Source organism: Mesoplodon bidens (assembly GCF_964165515.1).
Source record: "Mesoplodon bidens genome assembly, chromosome: X".
Taxonomy (NCBI): Eukaryota; Metazoa; Chordata; class Mammalia; order Artiodactyla; family Ziphiidae; genus Mesoplodon; species Mesoplodon bidens.
The window spans coordinates 33,278,693-33,305,524 of NC_138163.1; the positions used below are offsets into that span (position 1 = coordinate 33,278,693).

Here is a 26,832-nt window from a genome sequence, read left to right on the forward strand (position 1 = left end):
ACCATTTAAAAATGTAAAAGCTGGAATTCCCTGGCAGTACAGTGGTTAGGGCTCTGCGCTCTCACTGCCAGGGGCCCGGGTTAGATCCCTGGTTGGGGAACTAAGATCCCACAAGCTGTGCTGTGTGGCCAAATAAATTAATTAATTAAATTTTTTAAAAATGAAAAGAAAACTTAAAAAAAAAAGCTATTCTTAGCTCTCAGACCATACAAAAACAGAAAGCAGGCCTGATTTGGCCAAGAGTTGTAGTTTTTTGACTTATGATCTAGAGAACAAGCTTAATCCACCTAAGAGTTAATGAGGGAAACTTTGGCAGAAGGGCTGTTGGTGAATGATGATACGCTTAATTGTAGATTTAAGGTTAAAACAAAGGTGAGGACAATGCTGGGGAATTGTATTCAAATGTTACGTATTTTTGATAAAGTAGTTATTACAATTAAAGCTTGGGAGAAGAAAAGAAAAAAGTAAAATAAGCTCAATGATTGTCACATAGAGTCAAAGAGTATAATTTCAAGCTGACAAACCAAATAGTAGAAAGCCAAGCAAGCAGAAGGGGGATGAAGAGCTTTATAAAAAGTAATAGCATAAAGGTAATCAATAGAACAACAATACAAACCTTCTTAAATACCAAAATAAAAAAAATTTTAAATTTTTTATCGGGGTATAGTTGATTTACAATGTTGTGTTAGTTTCAGGTGTACAGCAAACTGAATCTGTTAACGCATATACATATGTCCATTCTTTTTAGATTCTTTTCCCATATAGGCCATTACAGAGTACTGAGTAGAGTTCCCTGTGCTATACAGTAGGTCCTTATTAGTTATCTGTTTTATATATAGTAGTGTGTATGTGTCAATCCCAATCTTCCAATTTATCAAAAGAAATTTTTAAAAACCAAAGAAACAAACTACATAAAGAAATAAAATAAAATTAACATAGCACTGTAAATATAACAAAATAATATGTTGAGACTAAACATATCTGTCATATCAGTAAATGTAAGTGGGTTTAATCACCTATTAGTAAAAGGAAAAGATTTTCAAAAGAGCTCACAAAGCAAAACCTAATTCTATGCTGTTTAGAAGACACACCTGAAATGAAACGAGTCAGAAATGGCTAAAAATTAAAGGATAGACAAAAGGTTTATCGGGCAAATGGAAGAAGCAGTAAGAAAGCAAAGCTTATAATCTTTATATCAGACAAAGTAGAATTCAGGCCAAAAACCATTAAACACAACAAAGAGGATACTCTATAAAAAGCTATGACTATCTATGCACAAATAACAACTGCCTTTACAAAACAAACTGTAAGAGCTCAAGGAGAAATAAACAAAAACAACTAGTAATAGAATATTTTAACCCATCACTCAGGTCACATGGATAGAAACTTATTAAGTATATAGAAGACCTAAAAAAGCAAAATCAGTAAGATAGATCTATGGCTGTATATTGAACTTAACACCCTGATAATAGAGAATATACCTTCTTCTCAAGTACTCATGGAACCTTCACAGAATTTGATCATGTATTAGGTCACAGCAGGAACCTCAGTGAGTTTCATAAAGTAGAAGTTACACAAACATCATTCCCAGATCATGGTGAAATGAAACTGAAAATTAGGACGAAAATTTTAAAACCAGAAAAGTCCATCCACCTGGAAATTTTTTAAATCTTAAGTCTCGGGTAAAGGGGGAAATGAAACTTTAAAATTATAAAATTTCTAAGAAATAATGATAATGAACCCAGCACATGTCAAAATTTATGGGATATAAGTAAACCATTTAAAAGAAAAAATTTGTATCAGTAAAAATAAAAGAATGAAAATAAAGCTTAAAAAGCCATAAAATAAGCTAGAAGAAGGTACAAGAAAGGAAACAATAAAAATAAAGCAGAAATAAATGGGGTAGAAAACAGAAAAATAATAGAAAAGTGGTGTTAAAAATCAACAAACAGGGCCTCCCTGGTGGCGCAGCGGTTGAGAGTCCGCCTGCCGATGCAGGGGACACAGGTTTGTGCCCCGGTCCGGGAGGATCCCACATGCCGTGGAGCGGCTGGGCCCGTGAGCCACGACCACTGGGCCTGAGCGTCCGGAGCCTGTGCTCCGCAACGGGAGAGGCCACAACAGTGAGAGGCCCGCGTACCGCAAAAAAAAAAAAAAAAAATCAACAAACAGACAGACCACAAGCTACCTTAAATCAAGAGGAGAGGGGGAAATGTATGCAAAATAAGAAATGACGGGAAATATCCATTGATACAGAGGAAAGTTTAAAAACATGGTAAGTGGCTACTTTGCATGAATCTCTTTCGCAGGGGGTGTAGTATTCTGTACACCCGCCAGCAGTGTGTGACAGTGCCCATGTCCTGATGGGTGTCACAAGTTTTTGGATCTTTGTCAATCAGATAGGTTAGAAAGGGTACCTTGGGGTAGTTTTAGTTTGTATTTCTCTTATTATGAAAGAATATTCAGTGAAGCTGAATATCTTTTCGTGTGTTTAGGGATCTTTTTTTGTGAACTGTATGTTCATATCTTTTATCCATTTTTCTATTGATTTTTTTTTGGTCCTCTTTGTCTCAATTTTTAAGAGTTCTTTACATATTAGGAAGATTCACTATTTTTAATACACAACTCTGTACACCCTCAGGAGGATATATTCTAAGGAAAAAACCCGCAAACTTTGAACTTAGTAGGATTAATTCTGGTAGTGGCATTGGTGTAGTAACTCTAATACTTATTTTGTGTGTCTTGTACAATAAGCAAATGAGTAAATACATTGATGTTATTGAGAATTTGGTTCACTCTGTGAAAAAGGAGATAAAAATATGGGATTAGGGAGAGAAAGAGCTCTGTTGTGCTGGATTAGAATTAGGAATATCAATATGCACTCATTCTTTTAAAAACATACATACATACAGATATATGTACATGTGTATATGTGTACACACACACACACACACACATTAACAAAGATAAAATCTAAAAGTTTTGTTCTGTGTGTCTATATCCTTGCTCTGTTCCCTGAAAGGACTTAAAAACAATGACACCTCAGTAGTAATGAGCATATCTTAAAACTAGACTTTGGTTTCTAAATACATTTCCTACTGAAAGCTCCTTAGAGAAATGGCTGATTCTAGGTCTGTCAAAAAAGTCAGTGCAAATTAAGCCTGGAATATCTTGTGCTAGAAAGCAAGGAAGAGTTGAGACATGTCAAAATGACACAGAAACCAATTTGGAGGAGCTCCCACTGGCCAAATTTGAGTATGTAATGATGGTAATGGATTATACATTGAACAACAACAAAAAGAATCTGAGTCTATTGTAATACTTTAAAAATAAAAGACACTTAATTTCTAGAAGTAGATCTGAATTGTATTGTAATTCGTGTAGATCCCTTTATGCATACTCATAGTATCTTTCAAATTAGGTATTTCTAATTTATATGTGAGAACTGACAGTCAGAGAGGTTAAGCAGCTTGCCTTCAACCGCACAGCTAGTTAGAGGAAGGACCATCACTCTTAAGGTCTGTGTGACTTTTCAGAAAGAGCCTATGGTGCCCTTATTATACTAACTGACCTCTAAAAATGAGCTCATATAACAAATACCGTTTTATAACCTGCTTTGGGAACATCTTTTTCTATTATTTAACATTTTTCTACAACATTATTTTTAATTGCAGCATCATCCTCTACTGTATACAGTCACTTATATAATCAGTCCCTATTTGCTGGAATTTAAGTACTTTTCCTTATCTTGCTGTTATATACAACATCATGTTGAATATTGTTGTTTTAAAATTTATTCAAATCCTTTTCTTAGTATAAATTTCTAAACATGGAATTCCTAGATCAAAATGTTTAAAAACATTTCCAACACTTTAGGTATATATTGCCAATTTGCCCAAACATTTTGCAACAGTTTACACTCCTGCCAGCAGTACACAAGAATGCTCATTTCTCTGAACCCTTGAAAACTTTTGATATCGTCAATTGTAAAAAAAGAAAAAAAGCCATTTTGATAGGCAAAATGATATTTCAGTGTTTTAGCTTGCATTTTTAAATTACCACTGTGGGGCTTCCCTGGTGGCGCAGTGGTTGAGAGTCCGCCTGCCATGCAGGGGACATGGGTTCGTGCCCCGGTCTGGGAAGATCCCACATGCCGTGGAGCGGCTGGGCCCGTGAGCCACGACCACTGGGCCTGAGCGTCCGGAGCCTGTGCTCCGCAACGGGAGAGGCCACAACAGTGAGAGACCCGCATACCAAAAAAAAAAAAAAATTACCACTGTGGTTGAACATTTTAAAATGTCACTGCTAACTTGCATTTCTTCTTTTGTGAATTGCCTGTTGATATCTTTTGTCCGTGTTTCTACTAGAGGGTCAGCTGATATTTATTGATTTATAAGGAATTTTATATATTAAAGATTTTGACATAAACTGCATATTTTAACATTGACTAAAAAAGAATCAAAATTACAATTTTAAATCATAGGGGAAAAAAAATAAAACTGAGAGACTGCCGTATTCTTTTCCCACATCTCCTGAACTCCTGGTAAGACATTTCAGGAAATAGTAAAAAAAAAAATTTAGACCCATTTTCGATAATTATATGAAGTTGAGTAAACTTCCTATAGCCTACCTTTTCTTTAAAGCAAAATTTGAATCTGCTTCAAAAATAGAAAACAAGGGGGCTTCCCTGGTGACGCAGTGGTTGAGAGTCTGTCTGCCGATGCAGGGGACACGGGTTCGTGCCCCGGTCCGGGAAGATCCCACATTCCGCAGAGCGGCTAGGAGGCCCGTGAGCCATGGCCGCTGAGCCTGTGCGTCTGGAGCCTGTGCTCCGCAAGGGGAGAGGCCACAACAGTGAGAGGCCCGCGTACCGCAAAAAAAAAAAAAAAGAAAACAAGGCTCGGATAGCAAAGTGATCAGTTTTAACAAAAATGCTAAGAAGGTGGAGATAAAAAAGAAAACAGACTGTAAAACCAGTAGAAAATATATGGTGTATACTTCACTTACATGTAACCCAGTAATCCAATAAAATAATCAGTGTCCATATAAAAAGATGATCCTACTCATGTTCCTGTATTTTGAATTGATGAAAGATTGTTAGAGAGCTTCCAGTTCTCTCCTATGCACTTACCTGAGAAGGATGGACGAAATTAGTTTGAGTAATGATTCTGTGGGCAAAGAGCAGAGTTTTCCTCTATGCAAAAGCAACTGGTTGGCATAAAACCTTAACCTATAATATTGGCGTCATTAGCCCAATATTCCAACCAAATTACTTCAGTACAAAATGTCAGTGACTAGCAGAAATGGATCACATCCTCTCTTGGTCCCGAATAAGAGAGAAGCTGGTCTCTGTGTGTCCTAGGGCAGAGCACTTCCTCTCCAGCTTTTAGTTTCCTCTTCTGTAAAATGAGATTGACCCAAATGTTTGGTCTGTGGTCTTTTTTTGTTTGTTTGTTTTGTTTTTTTCCAAAAGAAGCTTTTAATTTTAGAACAAGTTTAGATTTACAGAAAAGTTGCAAAAATAGTACAGAGAATTCCCATATACTCCTCATCTGGTGTCTCCTATTATTAACATCTTCTATCACCATGGTACATTTGTCACAACTAAGAAACCGACATTGAATATTACTATTAACTGAACTTGACACTTGATTTAGATTTCACCAGTTTTTCCCCAATGTCATTTTTCTGTTCCAGGATCCCATCCAGGATAGGATATTACATTATGTGTCATGTCTCCCTAGTCTCCTCTAGTCTGTGACAGTTTCTTAGATGACCTTGACAGTTTTGAGTAGCAGTGGTCAGGTTTTTTGCAGAATGCCCCTCAATTTGAGTTTTGCCAGTGTTGTTCTCATGTTTAGACTGGGGTTATGGGTTTGGAGGAGGAAGACTACAGAGGTGCATTATCATCGCATCATGTCAAGGATACATGCTATCAATGTACATGCTATCACTGATGATGTTAACCTTGATCACGCGGCTGAGGTTGTGTTTCTGGGTTTCTCTACTGTAAAGTTACTCCCTCCCTCTTTTCTAAACTATTAGCCTGTGGTCTTTTTGAGCTCTGATATACCATGATTTTATTATGTTACATACAGATTCCCTTATCTGCACAGATCAATTTGCTAGAGTTGCATCCATCACCCAGGAATGTATACTTGTGCTGGGTAACTCAGCTGAAAATTTTCTTGGGACCCATTTCATACTATATGGCTATGTGAGAAATCTCCATTATGTTTCATAGAATGAGACTCTAACCACTTTCTTTGTAGAAAGTGCACTCTACATTTCTTAGTAAAGAAATGATGACTTTACAAATTTTAAGGATGCTCCAATTTTTGGAAACCTTTTACCAAGAGAACCCCAAATCTGCAACTTCCAAATCCCAGTGATCAACATGATGGAGAAAAAGAAATGAGCAGGTTTGGGGGATGTTGGTGAGGGTGAGGAGAGAAATGAATGTCTGTTCTAAATTAAGTCAAGGATTTGGAATTAGGAAATCAGTTGAGGTGTGTGTTTGTCTGAATTCTGCTGTAGAGCTGTGTGAAGATGGTAGCTGAAGTTCTGTTAGAGACTTGAGTCCCTCAACATTGCTCTTGCCGAAAAAATGCAACTACACAAACCTCATTTAGGGCAAGAAAGCAAAGGATGCAATGGGCAAATGACCTGCCTTTCTCCACTTCCAAGATAGTTTTGGAAAGGCTAGCTTAAGGGGACAGTTAACCAGGCCTAATAATAATGGTTAACATTTATGGAGCATTTATTATGTACCAAGCATTTTTCTAGGTGCCTTACATGTACTGACTCACAAGGTCTTCACTAGAACCCTATGGGGAAGATGCTATTATTATGCACATTTTATAGTGAGGTTACTGAGACACGGAGATTGAGTAACTTGCCCAAGGTCACTCTGATACTAACTGTAGCAGAGTTGAGATTTGAAACAAGACATTTCCGCTCCAGACACATGACAACTGCCTCCCTTTAGATAGAGTGTAAAGCTCCAGGAGGGCAAGCGTTTTTGTAACCAAGCAGTTACTGTTGTATCTTCAACACATAGGACGGTGTCTAATACCTAGTAGTCTGCCAGCAAATAATTATTGCATGAAGGGAGGGAAAGGCTTGAGGATCCTGATAATGAATCAAGCCCAAACATTGGTGACTCTTCCAGAAGAACACCGTCATGATGCCACCTCAGAAAACTCAGAACAAACTGGGCCATTATAATCTCCACCAGTTCATTCTCTGTATCGCCCCATCTGATCAAATCTTATAAGGCAGCTAGAAGGGCTTGGAACATACCCAGCTGTAGTTTTCTCCTACTCATCTGTTTTCCACCTTCTCTATTATATATTCTGACTCCCCAACCTCATCTGAGCCCTACTCTTTAATGCTAACGCTGAATAAGCAGGTAATGGAAAGGGTTTTAACATCTCAAAATCTAAAAATTTGCAGAAGAGCACATGCCAGGTATCTATGGCTGTGACAACATGATGCCACATCAGGAAAGTGAGTTTCAAAGCATCAGCTACCAGGGGTTGAGGACATAAATCAATGAATACATTCCCATTTTTTAAATTTAAATACATTCAGGTCAAATGAGTAAGAGGAGGAGAGAGCTTCTGTGTAAGTCTGTTTCTCACTTTCCAGTCACCAGTTTTATATGGATCTTTTTAAAAGAATTTGCATATTATTACCAATAAGCATTCAACCAGGAAAGAGGATGAGAGACTGTTGAGGAATCTAAGAGACTTCCATCATCAGTAATGATGAAGTGATAGGCAATGATTTGGACCATAGCGAAAGGGAGACTTCGTTGAGCAGAAAACGAAGTAAAATGAGAAAGAAAAAGAAAATGTTAAGGAAGAATCAAGAGTGCCGAGTCCTGGCTAAATTGACATTTTTGCTGCATTATTCATTAAGGTGGGGGTTTGGGGGGAAAAAAAAGTGTCCCGTCATTATGCTGCTTATTTCTCCTGACTCCACAAGGCAAATAAATAATACAAAAGTAAATAAGATTTGAGTTATGGAGAGCACTTATTGGTGCTGTGACTTGAGATGAAAACACTAAATAGTTGTGTCTGTCTGATAAGGAATACGCAGATGGGCCCGTTACGCAACTGCAAATGGAGATCATATATTAAACCTGTGATAAGGTACCCAAATAGACATGTTATTTATAAATATTGCTGCAGCCTTGGAATGGAAAATATAAAATACATAGTAAATGAAAGTTTTAAGATAATATAATATAGAACTGGGATATTAAAATGATTTATTACCTTGATAGAATCTTTTCTAGCTTCAATGTTGGATAAAACTAGGACTGTACTAAGGCAAAAAAAAATGTATGCTGCAGTAGAGAATGTTTCATTTCATTTAGGAGAGGAAATGTAGGGATTCAAACATGTGGAGCCACAAGAAAGGTGTCCTTATTACCTCTGTTGTACTGTCTCAATCTTTTCTTTAATTGGCATTTAATTTTACTGTTTCACTGTGGCAGACTAGCAAAATGTGTTACGTAAAACTGTTCAAATTATAAAACGCTTTTTTTTTCACTTTTTTTAAAATTAATGAAGTCCTTCTTTCAAAGGAAATTCTACCCATACCCGACATGACAGCTTTTAAAAGTGTTTGAAAGGAATCTCACAGCCATACTGATTCCATTCAAATTGCTTTGAAAAGGAACATTTAAGTATGTTTTATTTATGTTTATGATGTCGTGCAACCACAGATAATATTTTTAGTAGGAAATGTATATGTATAACCCTAGGAAAAAAAGAGAAAATTTGAATGAAACTGCTGAAGCAAAAGTAAGGTACCATAAATAAACATGCATTACTTCCTCTATTTAGTTCTTAAAAAATGTTTCTCTGAAAACTAATGGTTTTCAATCCTACATATAATCTGGTTATTACCAGGATAAAGCCAAGATCTGAAGGTGATTTATCAAAGGGCTATAGTTCAGTCATACACCAATTTGATGTTTAATGTAATGAAAATGGGATTTATTTTAAGATGGAAAGATAACCTGGTTTCTGTAATGCTAGCAGTCACTGCATTTAATTCAAGTAGCATTTATTTTTGCAATGATGTTCCTTATTGTGGAAGCCTCTTGCTTCACACGATGTCCACTGAAGTATTGGTCTGGTGAAATTGCTTCCAACAGGAGTTAACTTGAAAGCCTGAAGTCATCAGGGGTCACCATCTGGGTAATGTACCTGGTATATTTTTCAGGAAGGGAACTGTCCAACATACAAGTAGATCTGTAGCTTTGACAAGCTTTGGAAGTAAAGTACAAAAGCAGTAGCATCCCTTAGCCTGAAGGAATATTAAGCAAGATATGTAAGGGAACTAGTGGGGAAAAAAATTGCTGACAAAAAGGAAAAACAAATTACCTTGAAAAATATCACATGCTTTTGTCTTGGCATGATTTGAAGCTTATGACATCATCTATAATGGGCAGGACTTTTATCTGTAAGACAGATTTCAAATTTTCTAAATAAATTTATTTAGTCAAATTTGAAAATAACACCAAAAAATTTCTTGTAATAAAAAACATAGCATCCTTAGCTGAATATGTGTGCAGTTTGAGATGCAAGATGAATCTCTTGAAAGCAAACTTGTATTTGCCTTGCAGATATTGCAATTTCAAGGTTACTTGTGTATTTATTATCAGAGCTCTATTTACCTTATTATTAAGTGGATTGGAATATTATCTGTAGAAGAGTGGACACAAAACACCAAGAGATACAGAGTAACATAGAAGGTTTCATATCTTCTGACGCTGGCATTATGAAACTATTCCAATAAATTTAATTGCCTAAAAAAGAATTCTTCCCAGCACCCAAATTTTCCTGATTCAGATATTTCAAGGGTAAGTTTTTAGGCCAGTACATTTCAAACTATATCTGTGGAGCTTTTGGACTCCCAATTCCTTTCAATCAAAAGAGTTCTGTTTTATCTTTTGATGGGTTTGAGGGTTATTCATATTTAATTGCTGGATTGTTCTACTGCTTTAAAATGTTTTGAAAAGCCCTATTTTAGACAGAAAACAAAACTTAAAGAGATGGAATAAAAGAATGCATCTATCCATTCAGCTTTTTAAAAGGTTTGTTGAGCACCTACTATTTTTTTTATTGTATAACAATATGTGAATACAGTATCACTGTAAAAGATTCTAACAATACTATGAAAATGTTGAAGTTCCCCCAGCTCCCCACTCTAAAGATCAATAATTTGATATTAATCCTTCCATTTCTCTTTCTATACATTTACATACATAGAAATACCTTTTCTTTTACTTAAATAGGGTCATTGGATGTGCCTTGTTCTACACTGTTTTTTATACAAATCTTAGAGCTCTTTCTATGTCAGTACATATAGGTCATCTAGTGGTGTGCTGATAAATGTTTAACAACCAGCTCTCTGGGCAAAAAAGCCTTGATTTGCAACATTTGCTGATTCCTGGAGTGTTAAAACACCCACCATGGTGATGGGTCAACTACCAATGTGAAGTCCCTGAAGGTGGAATTGGAAGAGATGTGCACAGTTGGCTCTTGTAAACCAGTAGAAGCTGGCTCTAGCACACTACTGGGTCAGTCCTTTCTCTCTCTCTCTTTTTTTTTTTTTTCTTTTTGGCATCTGATTTTGAAATGCATTGAGACTTACAGAAGAGTTGCAAATATAGCACAGAATTCCTGTAAACCTGTCGTTCAGTTTCTGCCAATATTAACATCTTGCATAACCATAGTACAGTTGTTAAAAGTAAGAAATTAGCATTAGTATGATGCTATTAACTCAGAGTTTATTTTGGATTTCTTCAGTTTTCCACTATTTGTTCTCCTTGTTCCAGGATCCTATCTAGTATACCAAATTGCATTTAATCGTGATGTCTTCTTAGTGTCCTCTAATCTGACAGTTTGTCAGTATCAGTCCTTTTGATTCTTATGTGGGATTTTATATTATGGGTTTACCATTCTCTCATAGATGGATATATTGGTGGGGTTTTTTTCTTTACTATATTAACAAAATCATTATATTAACAATGCTGTTTTGAACTTCCTTGTACATGCCCATTTATGCATGTATAGGCATACTTCAGAGATATTGCAGGCTTGGTTCCAGACCACTGCAATAAAGTGAGTCATATGAATTTTTTTGTTCCCCAGTGCATATATAAATTATGTTTATACCATACTGTAGACTATTAAATGTTTAATAGCATTATGTCTAAAAAAACAATGTACATACCTTAATTAAGAACTACTTTATTGCTAAAAAATGCTAACCATCATCTGAGCCTTCAGCAAGTCATAATCTTTTTGCTGGTGGAGAGTCTTGCCTCGATGTTGATGGCTGCTGACTGATCAGGGTGATGGTTGCTGAAGGTTGGGGTGGCCAGGGCAATTTCTTAAAATAAAGCTATGATGAAGTTTGCCTCACTGATTGACTCTTCTTTCACAAACAATTTCTCTGTAGCACATAATGCTGTTTAATAGCATTTTACCCACAGTAGAATGTCTTTCAAAATTAGAGTCGGTCCTCTCAAAACCTACCCCTGCTTTATCAACTAAGTTTATGTAATATCCTAAGTCCTTTGTTGTCATTTCAACAATCTTTACAGCATCTTCACCAGGAGTAAATTCCATCTCAAGAAACCACTTTTTTTTTAACGTCTTTATTGGAGTATGATTGCTTTACAATGGTGTGTTTCTGCTTTATAACAAAGTGAATCAGCTAGAAGTGTACATATATCCCCATATCCCCTCCCTCTGTGTCTTCCTCCCACCCTCCCTATGCCACCCCTCTAGGTGGTCACAAAGACCGAGCTGATCTCCCTGTGCTATGCAACTGCTTCCCACTAGCTAGCTATTTTACATTTGGTAGTGTATATATGTCCATGCCACTCTCTCACTTTGTCCCAGCTTACCCTTCCCCCTCCCCGTCTCCTCAAGTCCATTCTCTACGTCTGCGTCTTTATTCCTGTCCTGCCCCTAGGTTCGTCAGAAGCATTTTTTTGTTTTTGTTTTTGTTTTTTAGATTGCATATATATGTGTTAGCATACGGTATTTGTTTTTCTCTTTCTGACTTACTTCACTCTGAATGACAGTCTCTAGGTCCACCCACCTCACTACAAAAAAACTCAATTTCGTTTCTTTTTATGGCTGAGTAATATTCCATTGTATATATGTACCACATCTTCTTTATCCATTCATCTGTTGATGGACACTTAGGTTGCTTCCATGTCCTGGCTATTATAAATAGAGCTGCAGTGAGCATTGTGGTACATGACTGTTTTTGAATTATGGTTTTCTCAGGATATATGCCCAGTAGTGGGATTGCTGGGTAATATGGTAGTTCTATTTTTAGTTTTTTAAGGAACCTCCATACTGTTCTCCATAGTGGCTGTATCAATTTACATTCCCACCAACAGTGCAAGAGTGTTCCCTTTTCTCCACACCCTCTCCAGCATTTATTGTTTCTAGATTTTTGATAATGGCCATTCTGAATGGTGTGAGGTGATACCTCATTGTAGTTTTGATTTGCATTTCTCTAATGATGAATGATGTTGAGCATTCTTTCATGTTTTTGTTGGCAATCTGTATATCTTCTTTGGAGAAAAGTCTATTTAGGTCTTCTGCCAATTTTGGATTGGGTTGTTTGTTTTTTTGATATAGAGCTGCATGAGCTGCTTGTAAATTTTGGAGATTAATCCTTTGTCAGTTGCTTCATTTGCAAATATTTTCTCCCATTCTGAGGGTTGTCTTTTGGTCTTATTTATGGTTTCCTTTGCTGTGCAAAAGTTTTGAAGTTTCATTAGGTCCCATTTGTTTATTTTTGTTTTTATTTCCATTTCTCTAGGAGGTGGGTCAAAAAGGATCTTGCTGTGATTTATGTCATAGAGTGTTTTGCCTATGTTTTTCTCTAAGAGTTTTATAGTGTCTGGCCTTACATTTAGGTCTTTAATCCATTTTGAGTTTTTTGTTTTTTGTTTTTTTTTTGCGGTACGTGGGCCTCTCACTGCTGTGGCCTCTCCTGTTGCGGAGCACAGGCTCCGGACGTGCAGGCTCAGCGGCCATAGCTCACGGGCCTAGCAGCTCCATGGCATGTGGGATATTCCCGGACCGGGGCATGAACCCGTGTCCCCTGCATCAGCAGGTGGACTCTCAACCACTGCGCCACCAGGGAAGCCCTTGTGTTTATTTTTGTTTATGGTGTCAGGCAGTGTTCTAATTTCATTCTTTCACATGTAGCTGTCCAGTTTTCCCAACACCACTTATTGAAGAGGCTGTCTTTTCTCCACTATATAGTCTTGCCTCCTTTATCAAAGATAAGGTGACCATATGTGCGTGGGTTTATCTCTGGGCTTTCTATCCTGTTCCATTGACGTATATTTCTGTTTTTGTGCCAGTACCATACTGTCATGATTTCTGTAGCTTTGTAGTATAGTCTGAAGTCAGGGAGCCTGATTCCTCCAGCTCCATTTTTCTTTCCCAATATTGCTTTGGCTATTCGGGGTCTTTTGTGTTTCCATACAAATTGTGAAATATTTTGTTCTAGTTCTGTGAAAAATGCCATTGGTAGTTTGATAGGGATTGCACTGAATCTGTAGATTGCTTTGGGTAGTATAGTCATTTTCACAATGTTGATTCTTCCAATCCAAGAACATGGTATGTCTCTCCATCTATTTGTATCATCTTTAATTTCTTTCATCAGTGTCTTATAATTTTCTGCATACAGGTCTTTTGTCTCCTTAGGTAGGTTTATTCCTAGATATTTTGTTCTTTTTGTTGCAGTGGTAAATGGGAGTGTTTTCTTAATTTCACTTTCAGATTTTTCATCATTAGTGTATAGGAAGGCAAAAGATTTCTGTGCATTAATTTTGTAACCTGCTACTTTATCAAATTCATTGATTAGCTCTAGTAGTAAGAGACCACTTTCTTTGCCCATCCATACAAAGCAACTCCTCTTCTGTTAAAGTATTATCCTGAGATTGCAGCAATTCAGTCACATCTTCAGGCTCCCCTTCTAATTCTCGTTCTCTTGCTATTTCCACCACATCTACAGTTACTTCCTCCACTGAAGTCTTGAACCCCTCAAAGTCATCCATTAGAGTTGGAATCAACTTCTTCCCAACTCCTGTTAATTTTGATATTTTGACCTCCTCCCATGAATCACAATTGTTCTTAATGGCTTCTAGAACACTGAATCCTTTCCAGAAGGTTTTTAATTTACTTTGCCCAGATCCATCAGAAGAATCACTGTCTATGGCAGCTATAGCCTTATGAAATGTATTTCTTAAATAGTGAGACTTGAAAGTTGAAATTACTCCTTGATCCATGGACTGCAGATTGGATGTTGTGTTAGAAGGCATGCAAACAACATGAATCTCATTGTACACCTCCATCAGAGCTCTTGTGTAACCACATGCATTGTCAGTGAGCAGGAATATTTTGAAAGGAATCTTTTTTTCTGAGCAGTGGGTCTCAACAGTGGGCTTAAAATATTCAGGAAAACATGTTGTAAACAGATGTGCTGTCATCCAGGCTTTGTTCCTCCATTTATAGAGCACAGACTGGGTTGATTTAGCATAATTCTTAAGGGCCCTAGGATTTGCAGAATGGTTAATGAGCATTGACTTCAACTGAAAGTTACCAGCTGCATTACTCCCTAACAAGAGGGTCAGCCTGTCCTTCGAAGCTTTGAAGCCAGGCATTGACTTCTCCTCTCTCGCTATGAAAGTCCTAGATGGCATCTTCTTCCAGTAGAAGGTTGCTTCATCTACATTGAAAATCTGTTGTTTAAGGTATCCAGCTCATTATCTTAGCTAATTCTTCTGGATAACTTGCTGCAGCTTCTACATCAGCACTTGCTGCTTCTCCTTGCACTTTGTTGTTATGGAGACAGCTTCTTTCCTTAAACCCGACGAACCAACCTCTGCTGGCTTCAAACTTTTCTTCTGCAGCTTCCTCACCTCTCTCAGCCTTCATAGAATTAAAGGAGGAGGGCTTTCTCTGGAGCAGGCTTTGGCTTAAGGGAATATTGTGGCTGGTTTGATCTTCTATCCAGACCACTAAGACTTTCTCCAAATCAGCAATAAGGCAGTTTTGCTTTCTTATCATTCACGTGTTCACTGGAGTAGCACTTTTAATTTCCTTTAAGAACTTTTCCTTTGCATTCACAACTTGGCTAACTGGCACAAAAGGCCTATCTCAGTTTTCAGCATGCCTTCCTTGCTAACCTTAATCATTTCTAGCTTTTAATTTAAAGTGAGCAATATGTGACCCTTCCTTTCACTTGGACACCCAGAGGACTTTGTAGGGTTAACTGGTCCAGTTTCAATATTGCTGTGTCTCAGGGAATAGGGAGGCAGGTGGAGAGCAAGAGAGGTGGGGGAATGGCCAATGGAGCAGTCAGAACATACACAACATTTATTGATTAAGTTTTCTGTCTTATATGGGCTCGGTTCATGGCACCCCAAAGCAATTAAGGTAGTAACATCAAAGACCATTGATCACAGATCACCACAGCAAATATAATAAGAATGAAAAAGTTTGAAATATTGTGAGAATTACAAAAATGTGACACAGAGACATGAAGTGAGCAAATGCCGTTGGAAAAATGGTGTTGATAGACTTACTGGAGACAGGGTGGCCACAAACCTTCAATTAGTAAAAAATACAATAGCTGGGAAGCATATTAAAGCGAAATGAAGTAAAGCAAGGCATGCCTGTATGTGATTATTTCCTTAGTGCAGATTCCTAGAAGTGGAATTCCTTGGTCAAGGAACATTCCCAATTTAAATTTTGATAGACAATCAATAGCAATCACAAAATTGCTTTCCAAAGCTGATTTACCACTTTACAGTCTTATCAGCAGTGTTTAAGCAAGAGTACTTCTTGACTACCAGGTGCTGAGTTAGGTACCAGGGACAAAAAGATGAAGAAGACGTGGTACCTGCCCTTTCAGTGCTTAAAATGATGAGGCATTCATATAAATAGGTATCTTCAACATAGCATGGTGCATTCTATAACAAGGTGCTAAAAGAGAAGCACCATATATCTCTTTGCAAGATCAGTACTGTCCAATAGAAATACAACCCACACCAACATATAATTTTAAATTTTATAGTTGCCACATTAAAAACGTAATAAGAAGCAGGTGGAGTTAACTTAAATAGATTTTTAATTTAATGAAATACATATCCAAAATATTAACACTTCAACGTGTAATCAATATGAAAATTATTAATTGGATAATTTGCATTCTTACTTTCATACAAAGTCTTTGACTTTGACTAACCACATTTCAAATGTTTTATAGACACATGTGGTGAGTGGCTGCCATATTAGACAGTACAGACCTAGGTCGTTCAGCATGTATTTCCTACATCTACTTCTGAAGCACTTCTGCAGTCTCTCCCTTATAAGTGAATATTTGCCTTTTGAAGGGACATGGAATGGGGAAGCATTATCAATTATAAACATTACCAGAGACCATCAGTCTTACTTAAGAGAAACAAAGACCAACATCCTAACAGAGAGTACAGAAAAATAACTGCAGAGAGGCTTGGAGGCTCCAGCCTATAGAAATATGCAAGTTAAGAAGAGCTTCTTCTGAAGTCAGGCTGCCTTGAGATCCAAGATGCTTGATTGAGTTTGACACTTGGGGACAGCGAGATACTCCATTTGTTACTTTAACTTTGTAATAAATTTATAATTTCGGAGCATAGCTCTTTGCAATTGGATAAAACAAGAAGGATAAGAATTATAAAATCTACAGGACTCAGCACTAAGGAACATTTGTGAGGAGAGCATTAGGGACTGCCATTCTTAATCAGCTGAAAAGACATTACTCCTGGAATATCTGAATAGGCAGACACATTCTGTCCAGCCGTTGAACTTTAGTGAAGTGCAAATAATGGAACTGGTACTTCCTGAGAGATCTGGCTAGTGTCCAACCTTGCTCATTGAGTATGTATATTTTTTATATATGTCTTTAGGAAAAAGAACTTTGACTTTGTTTGGGGTCAGGAGTAGTTATATTAGACCTACTATTACCAGTAGTGCTCATTTGTAGGTATATGTTGGGGCATGTTGTGATTTTAGTTTTATTAATTTCTATTCATTTGTAGTTTATTGGTGACCAGTTTGTGAAGTTGGTTAGAGCACAGAGATAACAGGATTATGGTTCCAATCCTGCTTTTTTTTGTGTGGGGGGGTTCGCAGTCCTCTCACTGTTGTGGCCTCTCTCGTTGCGGAGCACAGGCTCCGGACGCGCAGGCTCAGCGGCCATGGCTCACGGGCCCAGCCGCTCCGCGGCATGTGGGATCCTCCCGGACCAGGGCACGAACCCATGTCCCCTGCATCGGCAGGCGGACTCTCAACCACTGCGCCACCAGGGAAGCCCCCAATCCTGTTTTTGAGTTTTCCTACCACTCTTCTCTTTCCTAACTGAGCTCTGGCCACACTGAGCTCCTTAGTGTTCTTCATATATTCCGTACAAGACTTCAGGGTTTTCTGTAATTGCTGTTCTTTCTTCCTAGGAGGTTTTTCAACTAGATATTCATATGGCTTCACTTCATTCAAATCTTGGTTCAAATATTACCTACTCCAAGAGAACTTCCCTGACTACTCGGATTTATTTTTTTTCCTTTAGAGCATTTGTAACTACTGGACATTATTTCACTTATTTATTTCTTTGTTTCTATATAGCCATATTATATTACACCATATATTTATTCCTTGTCTGCCTCTCGTAACTTACCACCCTCTTACATGAGTTTTGGGGGGGTAGAGATTTTTTTTTTAATTCACTGCTGTAAACTTAGGAAAACAGTGCCTGGCACAAAGTAGGCACTCAAGAAATACTTGTTGAATCAATATATGAATATAACTTAACACTGCCCTCTTTGTTCATTACCAGTTGTACCCTTATTTCTAACCAGTGGGCTCATAATGTTTATACTTGGGTTTAGGGGACTTGCTTAAAGTGTGGCTATAAATACATAGCATAGATCTGAATGGTGATCTACTAGAAGGTAAGGACTCTGTATCTTCCTCATTGTGTATCCAAGGCTGATATGCAGCCAGTAGGTCCTGGTCAGGATATATTGGTTGTTTACATTCAACATCCGTATGGGTCAGCCAATACCTTTGCAGTCCTGGCTGTTTATTACCTTTTCCTGTATTCCCAACATTCCCTGTGTGCTCAGCATATGCTTTGAAAATACTTGTTGAATGAATCAATAAATACATCCCCATAATAGAAATATTACCATATCTTTCTAGTGGTGTGTTGGTATATCCCAAAGTTCAACATAGTTTTATGTATTGGTCTTAGTGTGAACAAAGTATTATTTATTTCTAATAGAACTCAAACACTGGAGTTATTTAGTTACCTCAGTCTACCCTGCACATAAATGCACTCTTTGATTTCCTTTCACAGCTCAGTATATGGAAGTTCAGTTTGGAGGAGAGAAAAGACCCATAGCCTTGCCATAGTACCCATAGTCTGTAGCAAGTAATTTTCATTATATATTCACAAATAGGTACATCACACAAAGAAAATGGGTACATTACAAACAGCTCATTGCCTAGAAAAGGTATAAGTAAACTCAAAAAATTATAAAGCTTTACCACCCTCAAAAGGTATTTGACTAATTGTGCATACCTCTTTATCTGTCATGATCGGCTAGAAGCAGTCCATTTCATTTGATGGTGAAAAATTAAACCTTATTTTATTATTTTGAAGTGATTCTCAGCACATGTATTTTCTCTCTCATTGTTAAGTGCCCTCAGGAAACTGGCTTAACTTAAATAAAGTATATAAAATAGCCCCCTTGATCTGCAAAATGAGAACTACTATGCCTTTTGTTCATTATGGCCCATCTAATTTCAAAAAAGTAACTGAACCAAGAAAGTCAAACACATTTTCAATTTAGCTTCTAATATCCATCATATTCAAATTATTAGGGGACTGAGTAGACTGAATTTTCTATAAAGCTGATAAATACCTTTAATTGGAGTGAGGATGTTAAACCAACTGTACTTTGAGTCTTTTGGCAAGGAAATCTCAGGGATGTCCCTACTATAGCTCTATTAGCATGCCATACTGTACCTTATTCAAAACCAGTATCATTTGAGTTTCATTTGTTTCCAGTAATTGCAAGAGAAATTCATCAGGCAGTACTGGCCTTAATCCAAAGAAAAGGGTAGAAACCAATTAAATGCTTAAAAGTTTTAAGGATAAATTAGAAGGTAGGTGTTAGAAATCTCTTTAGCTCAACTAAAAGTGGATGAGTGATTTTTAAATAGGCTATCTGGCTAGCTTTCTGGTTCTCGGTTGCTAATTCATATGCTATGTATTTGTGTTAGACATATAAATTAGCCCCTTTCAGTCTGCCTAGGAACATAAAGAAAAATATGAGATGGCTTATGAACAGATACACCTTTTTTTTTTTCTTTTTGCCTTTTGGTAAGATTTGGTTGATTTGAAAATTGCAGTAAGAAAACAAATAAAAGGATGTCTCCACCTTCTGTCCTAGGCACTGTTTTCTCCTAATGTTCTCTCCACTCAGTAATCTCATTTGCTCTCACTTCAACTGTTGCTTATGTGCATGTGTGATTCTAGTCTTGCCCTAGACCTAATATTTCTCCAGAACTTCAAACTCCTGTGTCTGGCATGACTATCTAGATAGCCCACCAGTCCCTGGAACCTGGAATCTCCAAATATTAATTCATTGTATTCCTCCCATCACGTCACCCTTCCCCAAACCAACTAGTAAGCATTCAACAAACACATATCCAGCACCAACTATTTGTAGCTAGTGCTGAGCTAAGTGTGAATTCCCTAACTCTGTTAAGGGTTCCACAGTGCTTTCAGTTATCAGGCTCAAAACCTTAACCGTTTTGGATTCCTCCCTTTCCGTCACTCTTTCCTATGCCCATCCCTAGCACACCTACACACATACACAAGCGTGCAAGCACACACCCACCCACTCATACACAGAGCTTGTTGCCAAATCCTGAAATGACATTTATGCAATTTCTCCTTAAGGAATCGCCTTCTTGGCATTCTCACAGCCACGGCCCTAAATGAGACACTCATCATTTTTCACCTAGATTATTGCAGTGCCATCCCAATTTGTGTTCTTGCAACATCTTTAGGCCTCCAACCCATCCTTCTCCACACTACTACCGGGTTTATCTTTCTACAAAGGGTGCTCTGATGATATCATTTATTTGCCTAGAAACCGTCAGTGCTTCTCATTGCTATTAAATTAATCTTCCTAAAGAAAATTGATCATAGCCCTCATCTGCTCAGAAAATAGCAGTGCCTCCCTGTTGCCCAGTAAATTGAATCCAAATACCTAAGTGTGGCATTCAATGCCCCCCACAATATGGCCCTTATCTACCCTTCCAGCCTTTACTTCCACTAACTTCTATACGTAGCTAAACTCCAACCAATCCCATCAACATCCTTTGCCTCAAATACATCCTGTGCTTTACAAAGTCATATTTTGTTCAACCTGCCCCCTCACCCCACCCATTGTTGACACCTGCCCCACATATCCTTCAAGGTCTATCTCTAGTCCTACTTCCTTCTTTAAATCATCCCTGATCAACCAAGCCAATTTTAATCTATTGTCCCTTTAAACCATTTCTTTTAAAACAAAGTTTCTTTGTTTCCCAGATGGCAAACATCACACATGTTCATTGTAAACAATATAGACAATACAGAAATCATAAAGAAAATTAAAATCCTGCATAAACCCCACATACTGTTACTATGTTGCAATACATCCTTCCAGCCCTTTCTCTCGCCACATAGCAACATATGTGCGCATGTGCGTGCGTGCGCACACACACACACACACACACACACACACACACACACAATATAGATCATACTATTCATACTGTTTAGTAGCCTGATGTTTTTCATTTGATGCATCATAAATATTTCCCATGCCATTACATAGTCTTCTGCAACAAGATTTAATAAGTGCTTAATCTTGTATTATTTATAATATCATCAGTTATTTAATTAATCTCCTTTTGATGAATATTTAGATTGATCATAACTTTCTACTCATTTTTAAATGTTACAATGGATAGACTTGTAGTTTCGTACACATTCATAGCTAATTCATAGAAATTGAATTGTTTGCTAAAAGATTAAGCCAAATTTCAAGTTTTCTTAATAAATGGTGCCACATTACCCTCCAGAAGGTGACTGGTTTTTTATACTCGCATCAAGAGTGTATGAGAGGGCTTCCCTGGTGGCGCAGTGGTTAAGAATCTGCCTGCCAGTGCAGGGGACACGGGTTTGAGCCCTGGTACGGGAAGATCCCACATGCCGTGGAACAACTAAGCCTGTGCGCCACAACTACTGAGCCTGCGCTCTAGAGCCCCCAAGCCACAACTACTGAGCCCATGCACCACAACTCCTGAAGCCTGGGCACCCAGAGCCCATGCTCTGCAACAAGAGAAGCCACCGCAGTGAGAAGCCCACACACCGCAACGAAGAGTAGCCCCTGCTCGCTGCAACTAGAGAAAGCCCCCGTGCAATCTAGAAAAAGATTTGTCAATCTAAAAAAAGATTGACTTAAAAAAAAAAAGTGTATGAGAGTGCCCATTTTCCTGCATGCTGATCAACACTGAGTATTTTTTAATTCTATGATAGCAATTTTTTAAAATAAATTTATTTATTTATTTTTGGCTGCGTTGGGTCTTCGTTGCTGCACGGGGACTTTCTCTAGTTGCGGCGAGCGGGGGCTACTCTTCGTTGCGGTGCAGAGGCTTCTCACTGCAGTGGCTTCTCTTGTTGTGGGGCACGGGCTCTAGGCACACGGGCTTCAGTAGTTGTGGCTCGCGGGCTCTACAGCGCAGGCTCAGTAGTTGTGGCGCACGGGCTTAGTTGCTCTGCAACATGTGGGATCTTCCCGGACCAAGGATCGAACCCGTTTGCTCTGCATTGGCAGGCAGATTCTCAACCGTTGCGCCACCAGGGAAGCCCTATGATAGCAATTTGAACCTGTATTACCTCAATTATTCTGTGTATTATCATTATTTTATACTTGTATTACTTCCAGCTCCTACCCTAATAGGCATCTAGATGTTAACATTTGCAGTAGCTATCACAGGACCTTATGCATACTAGGCACTCAGGAAATATTTGCTGAATTGAATTGAACGAGGGCCATAGAGAAGGTCTCTCATGTTCTCGCGATAGCCTGTCCACCACTACTCTGCGGTTTCCATGTGCAAACTAGAGTTACACGACTAAGGGAAGTGGAAGAGGAAGGGGTCACAGCACTGAGGAGCAGAGTCCAATCCCACTGTAATTGCTTAACCAGAATTTCAATTTCTGCTATCACTGGGATAGCTTCAGCCTCAAAATTTTAAGCACTGTTTGGGAAAGTCGCTACATGTGTGATGTGGGTATCAACTCCAGGTTGCTTGGCCTAACTGAAAGAAAACCAGTCATGGCATTTTTGGGTGGAAAGGGACAGCTGGTTTAGAGACCTTTTTGACAAGTCTGGAATAAGTTCATGTATGGCTTGTTTTCTTGCAGCAGTACATTTGTTCGGCCTGACTTGGCAGTTGCAACCAGCTGAAGGACAGCTCTATGAAAATGGAGTTAGCAAGGGGAACAGAGGGACTGAATCCATGGATACCACTTACTCTCCAATTGGAGGAAAAGTTTCCAATAAATCAGAGAAAAAAGGTACAGTGATCAAAGTGACTGATTGATTATTGATAACTTTTCTTCTAATTTAGTCATTAGAACCAAACCTGGGATGGTTTCACTTCACATTAAATTTCATGATCACTCGAAAGAAATACTCTACGTGGACAGAATAAATACATGTAAATATCTTGTGAAAGCAGGTTTTCCTTTCTCTAGTGCCTTGAATATAAACCAATTAAACTTTTTAAATATGTTGGCAATTTTGAAAATAGATAAATATTTACAGGATGGAGGTTTCAATACAATGGAAATTGCATTTCGCATATAAGTACCCTGAAGCAACGTGGGATTTTGATTAAGTTCTCTGTGTCCAAGCCCAGCATTTATATATAACACTTTACAAAGGGTATATGGAAATTTCTTCTGTTTATAATAAGAAAATGCCTTCTATGTGTAATACAAGGGCGAATGTTTATGTCAAAGTGGGGGAATATGAATTTTTTTCCTAGTTGCGAAACATGAATTCTTCCTAGTTGGGGAAAAGAAAGAAGCACTTTGAGTACTGAATTTTTAAATTTAACCAACATAAGCTTGAACTACCTGACATTTACAATAAATGTCACAGTACTGTACCAGCAGTCCCAACATTTTATTCATGTTGAATGATCTTAGTCTTAATATTCAAATATTGAAAATAACTGGAAATTTGTATTGTGATTTCTCTTGATATAAGATACAGTACAGAGGGCCTTGAGCCATGTAAAATATCGGGATGTCAATTCAAAAAGTAGAAATTGAAAACAAAACGTATAGCCAGTACTATCCTAAACATTTTTAGATTAAATATAAACAGATGAATGAATGAATGACCCAAACCCTACCCTTAAATTAAGAAGCTTATAATTTTATAGAGGTGGAAAATCAGTTTTGGTTCATTAGTTGAAAATAAGAGATTTTTATAGTTGTTTCAATGACTACTCTTGTGTTTTTAGTTCCTTCTGCGGAGTTATTTGTGGGTTTTGTTTTATTTTTGTTTGCTTTTGAAAAAGGAACTTTGCTTTGGTCTATGCTTCAGTAAAAATTAATGCTTAGGGTTCAGGAAAACATTATGGTTTATTCCAGTTTTCAATTCACAGTGCAGTTTGCTTTATGTCCTTTAGAATTACCATTTCTAGCCTGGGCTGAACTTTCCCAGCAATTTCATTGTTGCTGCTGAGAGGGGCTGAGGGTAGTGCAGGGGTCAGAAATGGCAGAGGAAAGGGTCTGAATACACTTGGACATTTTCTCCCTTACCTTCTCTCCTGCTATTTGATTCCTTTATATCTGCAAGTACAAGAGCCACCATTTGGTATCATATGCTTAGGGATTTTTTTTGCCAGTCACACTGAAAATCATGAATTATCTGTTTGATGAAAATGAAGCATACAAGACAGCAGAAGGTCATCACATAGTTGTCATCAGAGCATATTCATTTTTTATTCTAATTCAGATTTCTAGAATTCCTTTCCAAAAAATAGTTTGATGATGATGACTAAATTGTATTAAACAGTTACCATGTGCCAAGGGTTACTCCAGACACTAAACATGTATTTATATCATGAAAGTAATGCTATGGTCTTCATTTTCCAAATGAGAAATAGAAGCACAGAGAGTTTAAGTCATTTGCCCAAGGTCACAGAGCTAGAAACTGGTGGTCTGATTCCAGAGACTTGTCTCTTAACTTCTGCATTATACTGAAATCCACACATGAAACATATATGAAAACCACAAAAGACATTTTATGCCCTGAAAACAAAGCCCCAGTGTCTATTCATGATAGAGTTTAGGTAAATTCTGTATTTTAATGTGTTGTGACAAGTTTCATAAATGGAAAATGTTTTTTAAGTTTCTGCTCAATTACAACAACAAGCAGGCCAAACCAATTTCTTTATTAAGAAAAATCATTAAAGGTTGATGCCATATATACCAAATTATTATCTTAAACTGACTTTTTATGGAAGTCTGGACAAAACGTTAACAATAGCTGCACATCATAGTTCTGTTATATTATATTAGGTCTTTACTGTGTATTACTTACCAAGTAAAAACATAGCTCCTCTTTTATAAAGTCCTGTGTATACTAAACCAAGCCTTGCAGAAGATGTAATATACTATAAGGATATTTTCAGATGGTCACCTGTATCCTTTTACAATTTTCTAGACATCACACAACCCCATAAATACAATTCTAAACTCGAAAACCAGGTAATTCTTTTTACACTGTTTTCTTTACTCTCCTAGAGGGTTGAACAGTATAGCACTGTAGTTAAGAGCCTGGACTCTGGAGTCAGGTTTGGCTTTGAATACTGACTTTGTCATTTGCTGGCACTCCAACCTCAGGCAGTTAATTGACACAGCCTTGCTGAACCAGTGTCCTCACCTGCAACATATGGATGATAATATAGTACCTGTCGCATAGAGTGGCTGTAAGGAGTAAGTGAGACAATGGATGTAAAGCACATTGTTTAATTTAGCAAAATAATTATTATTGGGTCAGATGATTGGAAAATTACCTTGTATTGGCATCCTATTAGATACTATAGATCCTGCTTTCAAACTGACATCAACTTTTTTATGAATGATGGCCTCCTTAGGATTTAGATGTTTTCTCTCTTTAAAGTTTGATTTCTCTTTACTTACCAATTTAACATATATTATTTTTAAATTATCATCACTTTCATCATCAAAGGCATGGATAAGTAGAATGGCACTTTAAAAATAATCAAATTCTACTGGAATTGGTTCCCCATTAACAGTAGCTATATGTATCTGCTTCTCATTAGATTAAAGAATTTTCTCACCACTTAATTTTCAAAATGAAAGAAAAAAAGTGTATTTGATTATATATATTTAGTATGCTAAAATTTTCTTTTTAAAATTTATTTGAATAATTTAAACTTAATTTCAAAAAGAAGATATGTCACAACCATATGTCAGAATCTGCCAGAAAAATCAGTTATCAATTGTTCACTAATGTAAAATTGAAAGTATTGCACTAAAACAGGCCCTACTACCTTAGAAGCTTACAAACTAGTCATAACTCACTCTTTCTCTTTAACTTGTAAATATTAGGTAACAGCTGGTTTAAACAGAGCAGAAGATATGAGCAAATGAAAGACTTGTTCCTAGACCTGAGTCATGTAAGGTCCATAAATTGAAATGAAAATAATTACAGTGTAACTTATCAACCAGTATAGAATGTTAAAATCTTAAAGATTATCAAATCCAATATCATTATTTAAAGATGAAGAAACTGAGGTCCAGAGAGGTCAAGAACACACAGGGATGGTGGTGCAGTTGTTGAGAATCTGCCTGCCAGTGCAGGGGACACGGGTTCGAGCCCTGGTCTGGGAAGATCCCACATGCCGCGGAGCAACTAGGCCCGTAAGCCACAGCTACTGAGCCTGCGCATCTGGAGCCTGTGCTCCGCAATGAGAGCCCGTGACAGTGAGAGGCCCGCGCACCGCGATGAAGAGTGGCCCCTGCTTGCCGCAACTAGAGAAAGCCCTCGCACAGAAACAAAGACCGAACACACCCATAAAGGATGGAAGGAAGGAAGGGAGGGAGAAAGGGAGAAAGGAAGAAAGGAAGAAAGGAAAGAAAGAAAGAAAACACACAGAGAACTGGGACTAGAACCAAGGACTCCTGGTTCCACCTCTTCTGTTTTCTCTTCTGTTATTGTAATAATGCAACACAATCTAAACATGTAAATTCCTAAAGAGGTTTTCTAAGGGGGAATCAAAGACAGAAACTGAGCTGGTAAGAACATTAATTTTATTCAGGCTATTGCAATAGGGAGAGCACCCCAGGTTCAAAGATCAGTTTTGCCTAAGGCTTTTATAGGAGGAGTACATGAGCTACAAGCGGGATGATTTACAGTTGGAATTGTTTTGTACTCAGGGCAAATCTCAGTGAGTCAGATGAACAGGAAATGTTTTCTCTGTGTCTAGCTAGTTGAAGGGGAACAAACAGTTCTAAACTCCGATAATTATTTGTGAAAGAACGGGAAATTGGAGGGTCTGGATCTGGTTTTTCAGCAGGTTCCAGCAAAAGGGGAAAGGTCTGTTTTGGCCTTGCCACAGGTAAACAAAGGAG

At 37.7% G+C, this 26,832-nt stretch overlaps 1 protein-coding gene across 3 annotated transcripts in view; it reads left to right on the plus strand.

Annotated features, from left to right (window-relative positions):
- The window catches only part of TENM1 (teneurin transmembrane protein 1), a gene marked incomplete at both ends in the record, with an annotated part of 588,520 nt that overhangs the window by 271,878 nt on the left and 289,810 nt on the right, over nucleotides 1-26,832 (plus strand). For 2 of the 3 annotated variants that reach the window (XM_081221281.1, XM_081221282.1), the window contains one exon: nucleotides 22,582-22,734. In XM_081221281.1, the coding sequence (XP_081077407.1) occupies nucleotides 22,582-22,734 (153 nt within the window). The remainder of the gene's footprint in view (nucleotides 1-22,581; nucleotides 22,735-26,832) is intronic. The other variant, XM_081221283.1, reaches the window with a different exon arrangement.